This window comes from Hippopotamus amphibius, chromosome 12 (assembly GCF_030028045.1).
Source record: "Hippopotamus amphibius kiboko isolate mHipAmp2 chromosome 12, mHipAmp2.hap2, whole genome shotgun sequence".
In the NCBI taxonomy this organism is placed as follows: domain Eukaryota; kingdom Metazoa; phylum Chordata; class Mammalia; order Artiodactyla; family Hippopotamidae; genus Hippopotamus; species Hippopotamus amphibius.
The window spans coordinates 86,423,796-86,436,067 of record NC_080197.1 but is presented as its reverse complement, the minus strand read 5'-3'; the positions used below and the strand labels follow the sequence as shown (position 1 = coordinate 86,436,067).

At 43.1% G+C, this 12,272-nt stretch overlaps 1 protein-coding gene across 8 annotated transcripts in view; it reads left to right on the top strand.

Annotated features, from left to right (window-relative positions):
* The first annotated feature begins 8,686 nt into the window (after positions 1–8,686).
* Positions 8,687–12,272, top strand: part of ATF1 (activating transcription factor 1) — a 52,892-nt gene continuing 49,306 nt past the window's right edge. For 2 of the 8 annotated variants that reach the window (XM_057700967.1, XM_057700963.1), the window contains exon 1: positions 9,055–9,280. Coding sequence is in view for 2 of the 8 variants with exons in the window: in XM_057700960.1 (XP_057556943.1) it covers positions 9,798–9,935 (138 nt within the window). In the remaining 6 variants the exon portion in view is untranslated. The other 6 variants (XM_057700968.1, XM_057700964.1, XM_057700965.1 and 3 more) reach the window with 5 other exon arrangements.

Below are 12,272 nucleotides of genomic sequence, written 5' to 3'. Positions count from 1 at the left end.
CACACACACACACGGACTTAAGGGAAATATATACACAATAGCTAAACAGATAAACAGATAGGGAATCTAGCAGAGAAATAGGAACTATAAAAAAGAATCAAATGGGAATTCCAGAACTGAAAAGTACAGTATTGAAATGAAAAATTGAGGAGCTTATTGAGTGTAACAACAGATTGAAGATGGTATAGTAAAGAATAAGTAGACTTGATGACTGATCAATAGATTATCACTCTGAAGAACAAAGAGAAAAAAGATTGAAGAAAAAAATAATGAAAGCTTTAGAGTCCTTTGGAGTTCCAGGTCGGCAAGAGAATAGGACATAAAAATATACGTGCAGAGGACTTCCCTGGCAGTCCCGTGGTTAAGACTCCGTGCTCCCAATGCAGGGAGCATGGGTTCGATCCCTGGTCTGGGAACTAAGATCACCCATGCTGCATGGCACAGCCAAAAAAATTAAAAAATAAAATGTGCAGAAGTAGTGGCAAAAGCTCCACAAATTTGGAAAGACACAAATTTACAGACTGAAGAAACTCCAGGAACCCCAAGTGACATTTAGAAAACCACATTTAGATATGATCAAGGGCAAACTGCTAAACTTCAATAAAGTAAAAGTCTTAAAAGTAGCCAAGGGGAAGGGACACGTTACATACAGGAGAACAATGATATGATTAATAGTTAACTTCTCATTAGAAATAATAGAAGCCATAAAAATACAGAATGATATATTTAGAGTGCTGTAAGGAAAAAAAAAAAAAGCTATCAACTCAGTTCTATACCTCATCAGACTACCCTTCGAACATGAAGGTTAAACCTCAATCTGATAAAGACCGTCTATGAAAAAATTCCCTGCTTACACCACACTTAATAGTAAAAAACTGGACGATTTCTCCTTAAGGTTGGGAACAAGGCAAGAAAGTCTGTTCTCACCACTTTTATTCAACATTGAATAAAAGTCAGGCAAGAAAAAGAAAAGGCATCCAGAATGAACAAGAAAAATTAAGGCTATCTCTAGTCCTGGATGAAGTGACTTGTATATACGAAATCCTAAGGAATACACACACCCAAACCATTAAACAAGTTCAGCAAGGTTGCAGAATATAAGATCAATAAAAAATCTATTATTCCTATTTTCTATCCATGAACATTCCAAAAGTGAAATTTAAAAACCAATTCATCAAAAGGAATAAGATATTTATTATAACCAAAGTGTAAACTTCTATACTAAAAACTATGAAATCATTGATAGAAACTAGAGAAGACCTAAACAAATGAAAAGTCATCCCCATGTTCCTGGATTGGAAGATTTAATATTGTTAGGATGGCAATATTCCCCAAATTGATCTACAGATGCAACACAATCTCTATCAAAATCCCAGTTGACTATTTTGCAAAAATGGATAGACCGGTCCTAGAATTCATCTGGAAATGGAAGGGACTCAGAGTAGTCAAAACAATCTTGAGAAAGAATAATAAAGTTGGAGTGCTTACACATCCATATTTCAAAACCTACTACAAAGCTATAATAAGGAGAGTGTGATACTGGCATAAGGACAGACCTATCAATCAGTGGAATAGAATTGAAAGTCCAGAAATGGGAAAGCCTCTGAAACTGTTCCCAACCTAGCCAAGTTAATAAAACAATAACAATATTAATATTGCATCTCAGGGGAGAATGGTGGAGATTAGTGCCATTCATAAGGATGTCAGGATTTGGAGCTACTGGTCCTTGTTTAAGCTCTTTTTAATTCACCAGTTTGGACCCTGCAGAAATTCTTGGATCTTGGGTGATGGCAGTACACTACTGCAAACTCAACCAGATAGTAGACCCAATTATAGCTGTTCTAACTTGTGTCTTTGCTACATCAGATTAATAAGGTCTCAGGTACATGGTATGTAGCCACTGATTTGACAAGTGTGTCTTTTTATATTCCAATCAAGAAAGAGAATCAGTTCTCATGAAAAGGACAATAATTTGTAACTATGTGTGGTGATGGATGTTAACTAGACTAACTGTGGTGATCATTTTGCAATGTATACACATATTGAATCTGAAAACTAATATAATGCTATATGTCAGTTATATCTCAATTTAAAAAAAAGTTTTTTTTAAAGAATCAGAAGTAGTTCACATTCACATAGAAGGGACAGGTACATACATTTATAGTTTTGCCCCAGAATTACATTACGTGACATCACTCTGATCAGACAGAACAAGAAGTGGTTAGTACACTGAAGGTCTTGGTAAGCTGCATGCAATCCAGAGGATGGGAAATAAACTCTCTGAAGATTCAGAGGTGTAGTGGTTAGGGGCATGTTGACATATCCCCTAAGGCAGAAAAAACAAATTACTGCATCTTGCATCCCCTGTCTCAAAGAAGGAAGCACAGTCTTTGGTAGGCCTCTTCAGGCTCTGAGGACGACACATTCTATGCCTAGTAATACTGCTCTGGATAATATACCAGGTGACAGTTTTAAGTAAGGTTTGGAGTCATATGATCTTGCAGATTCCATAGTGGTGGAGGTGACAGTCGGGAAAAAAGATGCAGTGGGAAGTTTATGGCAAGACCCAGTGGGAGAATCACAATACAAGCTATTGAAATTCTGGAGCAAGAATATGCCAGCTGTAGCAGAGAATTGTAAGCCTTTTGAAAACAGTTTCTTGTGTGCCACTGGGCCATGACAGAGATGGAAAACTTGACTAGGGGACACCAAGTGACTATGCATCTGGAATTGTCCATCACTGGCTGGATTCTGTCAGATGCACCAAGTAATAAAGTCAGATGGGCCCAACACCAATACATCATAAGACAAGGAACGTTACACCTGGGATCAAGCCTAAGCAGGATCAGAGGACACAAGCAGTATGTGTGCAGAGGCAACCCAGAACCCCCTGTTACCCACTGAAGTTGCACCAGTGTTCTTCACTCAGCTTATACCTATGGCCATAGTGAAGTATGGGGGTGGCTCCAGCTGAAGCAGGCAGAAAAAGTCCATTTGGCTTATGGGTAGCTCCTGGCCATTTTCAGGGATAACTTTGAAAGGCAGTTGTGGGGCTTCCCTGGTGTTGCAGTGGTTGAGAATCCACCTGCCAAAGCAGGGGATATGGGTTTGATCCCTGGCCCAGGAAGATCCCACATGCTGCAGAGCAGCTAAGCCCATGTGCCACAGCTACTGAGGCTGCGCTCTAGAGCCCGCAAACCACAAGTGCTGAGCCCACATGCTGCAACTACTGAAGCCCATGAGCCTAGAGCCCGTGCTCTGCAACAAGAGAAGCCACAGCAATGAGAAGCCCGTGCACCTCAATGAAGAGTAGCCCCCACCCACCACAGCTAGAGAAAGCCCGTGAGCAGCAATAAAAAGACCCAACACAGCCAACAAACAAACAAATAATTAAATAAATAATAAATCGTTTGTTTAAAAAAAAAAGAAAGGAAGGAAGGTAGAAGGGCAGTTGCAAGGGAAATCTTCCCAATGGGCAGATATTAATGTGATCACCCATTTTGTGTGGAAGGAGAAGTGGCTCAAAGTGAGAATATATATGAACTCATGGGCAGTGGCAAATGGCCTGGCCAGTTGGTCAGTGTCTTAAGAGGAGAAAGACTAGATGATTGGCTGCAACAGGGTCTGGAGTAGAGGTATATGGATGGATATAGGGGAGGGAAGAGTATGAAAATCTTTGCTTCATATACCAATGCCCATGAAAAAGAATTCACCATGGAAGGGACACTGAACATCCAAATAGAATGGTGTGGCTGGTTGATGTCAGCCACATACTCACCCTCTCAGTGTTGGCACAATAAGCACATGAATGGAATAGGTACAGTGGCAGAGATGGAGGCTATATAGAAGCCCAATAGCATGGATTCCCACTTACCAAGGCTAATTTAGCTACTGCTGTCTCTGAATCTTGAAGTAAATATCGACAGAAACCAACACTGAGCTCCTAGGGTGGCACTATTTATTTAGGAGACTAATTGGCCACTTGATAGTAAGTTGACAACTCTAGGCTTCCTCCTGATTTGTTCTCATGTGAATAGACTTACTTTTCTGGATAAGAATATGACCATCCTGCCCTCTGAGCCTCACTCAGCATCACTATCTGAGGGCTTACAAAGGTGCTGCTCTGACGAACATAAAGAAGCTTCCTCCAGTAAGCTGAATTTCAGTTCCAAGCTGTCTTACTACAACTCTGTAATCATAATCTTGAAGATAAATAATTTGATTGCTTATACACTCCAACTAGCACAATAACCAGTACTCGACAATTGCAGGATTTTTCTAGTGGAACCAGCTAGGAGGCTGCTGCAATTCACAATGCAAGAAATAATGATCGACTATACTACAAAGCTAGAGTAATCAAGACAGTATGGTAGTGACACAAAAATAGAAATACAGATCATTGGTACAGGATAGATAGCCCAGAGATAAACTATGGTCAACTAATCTATGAGAAAGAAAGCAAGGATATGCAGTGGAGAAAAGACAGCCTCTTCAATAAGTGGTGCTGGGAAAACTGGACAGCTACATGTAAAAGAATGAAATTAGAACACTCCATAACACCATACACAAAAATAAACTCAAAATGGATTAAAGACATAAATGTAAGGCCAGACACTATAAAACTCCTAGAGGAAAACATAGGAAGAACACTCTTTGACATAAATCACAGCAAGATCTTTTCTGACCCACCTCCTAGAGTAGTGGAAATAAAAACAAAAATAAGTAAGAGGGACCTAATGAAACTTAAAAGCTTTGGCACAGCAAAGGAAACTGTAAACAAGACGAAAAGACAACCCTCAGAATGGGAGAAAATATTTGCAAATAAGTCAACAGACAAAGGATTAATCTCCAAAATATATAAACTGTTCATGCAGTTCAATATCAAAAAAACAAACAACCCAATCAAAAACTCAGTGGAAGACCGAAATAGGCATTTCTCCAAAGAAGACATACACATGACCAAGAGGCACATGGAAAGCTGCTCAGCATCATTAATTATTAGAGAAATGCAAATCAAAACTACAATGAGGTATCACCTCACACTGGTTAGAATGGGCATCATCAGAAAATCTACAAATAATAAATGCTGGAGAGGGTGTGGAGAAAAGGGACCCCTCTTACACTGTTGGTGGGAATGTAAATTGATACAGCCACTATGGAGAAGAGTATGGAGGTTCCTTGAAAAACTAAAAATAGAATTACCATATGACCCAGCAATCTCATTACCGGGCATATACCCAGAAAAAACCATAATTCAATAAAACACACGCACCCCAATGTTCACTGCAGCACTATTTACAATAGCCAGGTCATGGAAGCAACCTAAATGTCTGTTAACAAATGAATGGATAAAGAAGATGTGGTACATATATATAATGGAATATTACTCGGTTGTAAAAAGGAATGAAATTGGGACATTTGTAGAGACATGGATGGATGTAGAGACATGGATGAACTTAGAGACTCATACAGACTGAAGTAAGTCAGAAAGAGAAAAATGTCATTAACACATGCGGAATATAGAAAAATGGTACAGAGCAACTGGTTTGCAAGGCAGAAATAGAGACACATGTAGAGAACAAACATCTGGACACCAATAGGGGAAAGCAGGGTGGGGGGTGGGATTGGGGTGGGATGAATTGGGAGATTGAGATTGCCATATATACGTTACTAATAAGAAAAAATATATCAAATTGTACACTTATATGCAGTTTATTGAATGTCAATTATATCTCAAAAGTTCTTAAAAAAAAGAAATAATGATAGCTTGGACTAAGGGGGTAGTAGTGAGGTACAGAGAAAGGGAGGAGGTCACATGGAAATAATTTCTCCTGTATCCAGGTGTATTGGTTAGGATTCTAGGAATAATAGCAACCAAAGTAAGCCAGTTTAAATAGAAAAGTGCTATTCATTAGAAGGACAAAGGGTGCCTCGTGGAGCCCAAGGCCTGAGGCAGCAGCAGGTTCTAGAAATGGGGCCTAGAAAGCCACTTGGGTGGCTCTCTCAGCTCATCTGCATCATTCGCAGATGGAAGAGGCTCATTACAAACTCCTAAGTTTTAGGTTCATTTACCTAGAGAAAGACTAATTTTTGTCCAAAGACAAATTTCCATAGGGGAGACTCAGATGGCCCAGCTTGAGTCAGGTGCCCACTGTTGGTAAGATATGGATGACTGTGAGAAGTTCCCATAAAAAGGAGGAGGGACAGATGCACAGCCCAGTAGTTGTCCACTACTCCAAGGGCCTCACAGTCAAATTCTATGAGTTCAAATTCAAGCATAGTTAACATGAAGCAGCAAAGTTTCAGAGCTAAGTTATCTGGGACAGCCCTGTTTTAGGAGTGTTAGCTGAAATTATGGTTGTAGTTCATACAATTCCTGCAGGCATTTAGGAACTATCCTTAGTTAGGTTTCCTGTGAATTTAGACTTGAGTATTGAAAAAGGACAAAACAAAAAGAAACAAAAACAATTAAGCTATTTTTAGACTACAAAGCCTACATTTTGTAGCTTTAAATAATTTCTGCCTTTTGAGAGGTGCCCTGTTCCAGATACTGTTTCACAGCTCTTAAGTCCTCCACTCCAGCTCAGTCCTTTTGTTAACCCATGAGGCTTCTCAAGGTGTGTAGCCAACTAATGTCTTTTTAGCTAAGTTTCCTGTAGTTATATTGCAGTATATTCCATACTAATATCCAGCATTTATTTAGTGCTTACTCTGTGTCAGGCACTGGCTCTAACTTTACATTTGACAGACTCATTCAATCTACAAAGCTCCACGGGATACGTAGTGTTGTTAAGCCTATTTCATTATATCCCTCTCTCCTAACTAGAAAACAGTACTCCAGGAGAGCCCATGAGGTGCCACCACTGGCTTGACCAGTTTGTTTTAAAACAGTTACCTTTGAAAGGTAATTGAAATTTGTTTGTTTCACTCTACCTCCTCACTTTTGAAGTCAAAGACCTGGCCATCTTGTTTATAAAACTCTTACTATCTGGATAGAACTTATGCAGCATAACCAAGACTTTTTTCTTCTTCTTTTTCATCTTCAGTTATTCCTCAAGTTTCAGAAGAGTAGGTGCAGCTTGTGACACTTCTATGAGAAAGAAACAAAGCCGGTAGAAATACTTGTGAGTGATGGTGTTGCACGGCATAATATTTGATTTAGATTTAAGATGCTTTATAGGTGGAAGAGGAGCTAAAGGAGGAGCAGTCCATGCACATTTTGAAGGTTTCAGTAAAACTTAGTTTCATTTGATGGTTGACATTTTTCAGTCTCCCCATCACTCTTATCTTTTTTTTTAATAAATTTATTTATTTATTATTTATTTATTTTATTGGCTGTGTTGGGTCTTCTTTGCTATGCACGGGCTTTCTTTTTAGTTGCGGTGAGTGGGGGCTGCTCTTCGTTGTGGTGCGCGGGCTCCTCATTGCCGTGGCTTCTCTTGTTGCAGAGCACAGGCTCCAGGCGCGTGGGCTTCAGTAGTTGCAGCACATGGGCTCAATAGTTGTGGCTCACGGGCTCTAAAGCACAGGCTCAGTAATTGTGGCGCACAGGCTTAGTTGCTCCACGGCATGTGGGATCTTCCTGGAGCAGGGATGGAACCCATGTCCCCTGCACTGGCAGGCGAATTCTTAAGCACTGTGCCACCTAGGAAGCGCCCCCATCACTCTTGTCTTGATCAACATTTGTTCAGCATTCTGTCTTCCAAGGAAGAAACAACTGAACAAGAAAAGAACAATAAACTTAGAACCAGCCTTCCAGCCATTAATATTCTGGATTCTAGAGTGACTGTCCCTGGACTTTGTTAATCATGAAAGGCTGATGTCTGAGAATCTCTTCTCCACTCCTTACCTTTATAGGGTACTTTGCTTTCCTATGATATATGACATCTTGATTCTTTAAATAATGTTGGGACATGGGATGAGTATTAGACTTATCCCAATTTTGATAAGAAGAGACACTTAGAGAGGCTGGGTACTTTGCCTAATCAAAAGTTTAAAGTAAGGGCAGTTACATATTGTAGGTTTTAATAGGTAGTCAATGAATGACAATGGATAAACATTAGTGAGTTCTTAGGATAGTCTGGCACAGTTTTATCTTGAGCTTTAAATCACATTATCTGGCCCTACAGGTCAAACCAGGAAGGACTCTATCCACTCGGTTTCTTACTTGGAGATAAACTAGTAACACTGCAGAAAAATTACGGAACTTTCTGTCAAGAGCAAACTAAAAGGTGTATCATTTGCTATTATCACTAGAAAGCCATCAGACAACATTTTGCAAGGAAATGGATAAAGAAAAACAATTCCGAATAATGCATAATCCCTTCTCCAGAAAAGTAGACACACATTAAAAAATACTTTTGGAAATTTTTGTAATGTATCAAAATGACGGTGTGATTTTATGACACTTGATCGTATGTAACTTTTTCCTAGTTTAAGAGTTGGGGTAAGTCTTTGCTTCAGCGTGACACAGTAAGTCACGCTAACACACTAACCCTAAAGGCACCCTGTGGGTGTGGCTTTTTAATCCTTTCATGTGAGATGAAAGATTGAACTCTTAACGAAGTTTTATGGCATTAACATGAGTCTGGGTGGTAAGAGAAGCTGAAGACGAGCCTTCAAGCTTCAAGTCACTTCTGTCTACAAGAGGCGGGCAGGTCACACGGGGGTCAAGGCCGGGGACGTCAGCTCTGGACCACAGCAAGCAGGAACAGAGCCGAGCGCGACGCCGCGAACCGAAGGAAACTGCCCCACCCCGAGAGGCCTCCTGACACCCAGAGCGAGTGCTGGCCTCCGAAAATAGACGTGTGGGAGCAGGGACAGAGTTCCCGAAGCGAAAAGGAACCGCAGGTAACCGTCACGCCCAACCCTTCCCGGAGAAACACCTTCGGGACACGAACGCGCCATCGCCGGGGGGCCCGGCACAAGATGGCGGCGCATCACGTGCGCGACGCGGTGACGTAGGACGGCGGCCCGCGCGGAGGGACCGCCCTAGCCTCACCCCCCACGTTCACTTACTCGGTTTTGCCCCCCTTCCCGCCCCCGCCCCCGGCCTGGTGTAGATCATGCCGCCGCTGGCAGCCCTGACTGCCGAGGAAACGGTAGCCTAGGACAGTTGGCTGTTAAGTGACACTGGTTCTCCCCGCCCCGCCTGACCCCAGAGGAGGAGGCACGGCCCCCGCCGCGCGAGGGGGTGGGGAAGTGGGTAGTGAACGCGGATCCACCTGGGAGGGGGGAGTGGAAGTTCCCGCCCCGGACAGCGGCGAGGCGGCGGCCACAGGTAAGCGGGGGGCGGGGTGGGACGCGCTCCCGTGTCCCCGGGCAAGAGGAGGGCGCGGGGACGCGGCGCCGGCGGGGACGCCGAGCCGGGGCGCGCGTCGGGCGGGGGGCGCGCGGGGCGGCCGCGGTGGGGGAGGGGCGCGGCGGGCGCGCGGCGGAAGGGGGAGGGGCTGCCCGCTCTCCCCCGGGCCGGGCGCGGTTCCGGTGCTCGCGCCTCGGCCCGGCGGCGCCCCCTTAGCCGGCGGCCTCCTCCTCCCTCTCTCCCGCCCTCCCGCCCGCCCGCCGCCCCCCAATGAAAATTAAACCGAAGACCTCCCGCCGCGGGGCGCCTTTCGCCTCTGAAGCCGCGCCTCTGCGGCCCCGGGCGAGCGAGCGCCCTCCGTCGAAGGGCTCGGGGTTGGGGCGGGAGCCGCGGGGAGGGCGGCGTGGCCTTGGCCTCCGCGCGTCGTCCGCCTAGCGCGGCCCGAGACCGGTGATCGCCGCCGGGGACCCCGCAGAGCGCGCCGGGCGCCCTCAGCATGCGGGGCCCGGGCTGCTTGCTGTGGGGGCAGAGCCAGCCCTCACCCTCTGGGAGCTTCCAGTCGAGTGGGCAGACGGACGCTAGAATAATCGCGCACGAAACAGTGGTGGAAGGGTGCGGCCGACAAGCGAGCAAGGGGAGTGTGGAGTGACCGAGCTCGTCTGTTCACCTCTGGACAGACGATCAAAACCAAGGAAACGTTCGCCTTGATTTTCTCCTGTATCACAAAACTAAGCATGGTGTTTCATAGCGTCAGCTACGCAGTGGAGCGTCCCGCTTGATCCCTTTACAATTACTGCAGGTGTTAATGACTGCTTGTTTTTGTCCGCTTTTGAGGCGTAATGGGCTAAAATAGTCATTGGGAGCCTTTACTTTTCTGAGGCTTATTCAGCGTAGATCTGTCAAGCATCTTTGTCAAACTGGCCTCGTTTGTGATAAGAGTTTGTACACTATGTTTGCTTATGTTCGCAAAATGCGTTTTATCCTGAAAACTTCCTTACCAACAGAAACATGCAGTTTTGTTAAAATGCTGTTTTTCCTATAGACTTTATAATATGCAGTTGACTCAGTGTCTCAATTAGAATCACTACTGTATTCCTAAAGCCGCATATGTTAGCTCTATTATTTGCAGTTATCCTTTAAGTTTCGGCTTCGTCTGTGATGCATCTGTGCAGTACTACTGTATCACCAGTGGGTGGCAGTACCTTCAACAAATGCTTTTTTTTTTTTTCCACGTATCCCATTTATTTATACTAATGAATTTTCAGCTGTAAAGTAGGGTGTTGTCTTGTGCTGCATTTTCCTGTTTCTAAAGGTAGACTGAAGTAATGGCCTAAAGATATTTCGTTAACCATTATTTCTATCAGTTTTAAGTAGGTAAACCCGACTAAACACATTGGTTTATTCAGCAGTCATAAGTGCAAGGTATTATATTGGGAACAGGATGTGTTCTTTGACTCCCTAGGGCTTGGATTCTGGTAGGGATACAGAAAACAGGCCATTACAATACTGTGATACATGCCATGAAAGGTGGGGAAAACATGTGCTGTGGGGATACAGCCAAAGCTTCCAGACCAAAGTTTGCTTAGAAGAATAACTCATAGGAGTAGGCTGCATGAAGAGAAGAGGAATAGTGTTTCTGGCAGAGGGAAAAGCATGCATGAAAGCCTGAAGGTGAGAGAAAGCAGTGCAGGCACACGTGAAGATCTGAAACAAATTCAGCATGACTAATAGCAATTTTGAGGGAAGATAGTGAGTTCTGTTGTGGAAATGCTGAGCAAAAGACTTCTTGCCCTCAGGTTTCTCCATCACTTACAGATGGAGAAACTTAAGACCCTCCTCATTCATCAGATGAGAAAACTATATTCGTTGATGTTTACTATTATACTGCTTAGGTGACAGTCTCTGCTCGGCACAGAGCATATTCATAAGATAGAGGCCCTGTTCTTAGGCATCTTAAGACTGGGGGAAGCAGACAAGCCAATAAACACAGTTCAGAATGTTAAGTAACCTCATTAGAAATATCTGCAGGGCACAGTGGAACAAGCATTAAGGAAGGAAGGACCTAGAGCAGTTGGGAACATAATGTTTGGGATGAAACTTGAAAATAAGGAGTTTGCTAGGTGGACAGGTTGGGGATGTGAAGGTATTCCTGGAAGAGGGGCAGTGTGGAAGGAAAGAACATGTATTTTGGATTAAGACAATTCTGGCTTCAGATCTTACATTCGCATTATACTGTGAGATCCACAGAAATGGCAATTTCTTTGAGCTTTGACTTACACATCTCTAAAATAAAGAATCCAAATAATAATAATAATAATAATAGATATATAAAAAGCTCTTAATTTAGTGCGTAACATGTTTCTTTAACAAGTGCTATGGCTTTACTTTAACATTCTTCATATGTCAGCAGATGGCAGCCTGCTGTGATCTCTTAACTCCCCAAATTCATTCCCATTGATGGTACTTTTTTTTTCCTTTCAGTCTGTTTGCTTTACTCAATTGAAATACAATTTGATTCTCCTTTTTTTTTTTTCTTTTTTCTTTTTTGCCATACTGTGCAGCTTGCAGGATCTTAGTTCACCCACCAGGGACTGAACCTGGGGCCACAGGTGTGAAAGCACAGAGTCCTAACCACTAGACTGCCAAGGAACTCCCCCACTGATGGTACTTTTGAAGCTGTGTTTCACTGCTCAGTTGTGATTCTGCCCAACTTGGGATCGTTTCATGTCGAGCTTTCAGCAGCTGCCTGGGGCTTACTTTATTTTTACAGAAAATGCCTTTGTACACATAAAATTCTGTGTTGAGCAATTTTTTAATGGATTGTTAATCTTAACCTTAATTTTAGGAATAATAGCTTTAAAAAAGAGAGCAAATAAAGGTTATACTCTGATAATTCACTAAAAAATGTATGTATTTTTAATGAGATGAATCTATAAGGCTGCTTTCATTTTGGGAAAGAAAAACTTAGTTA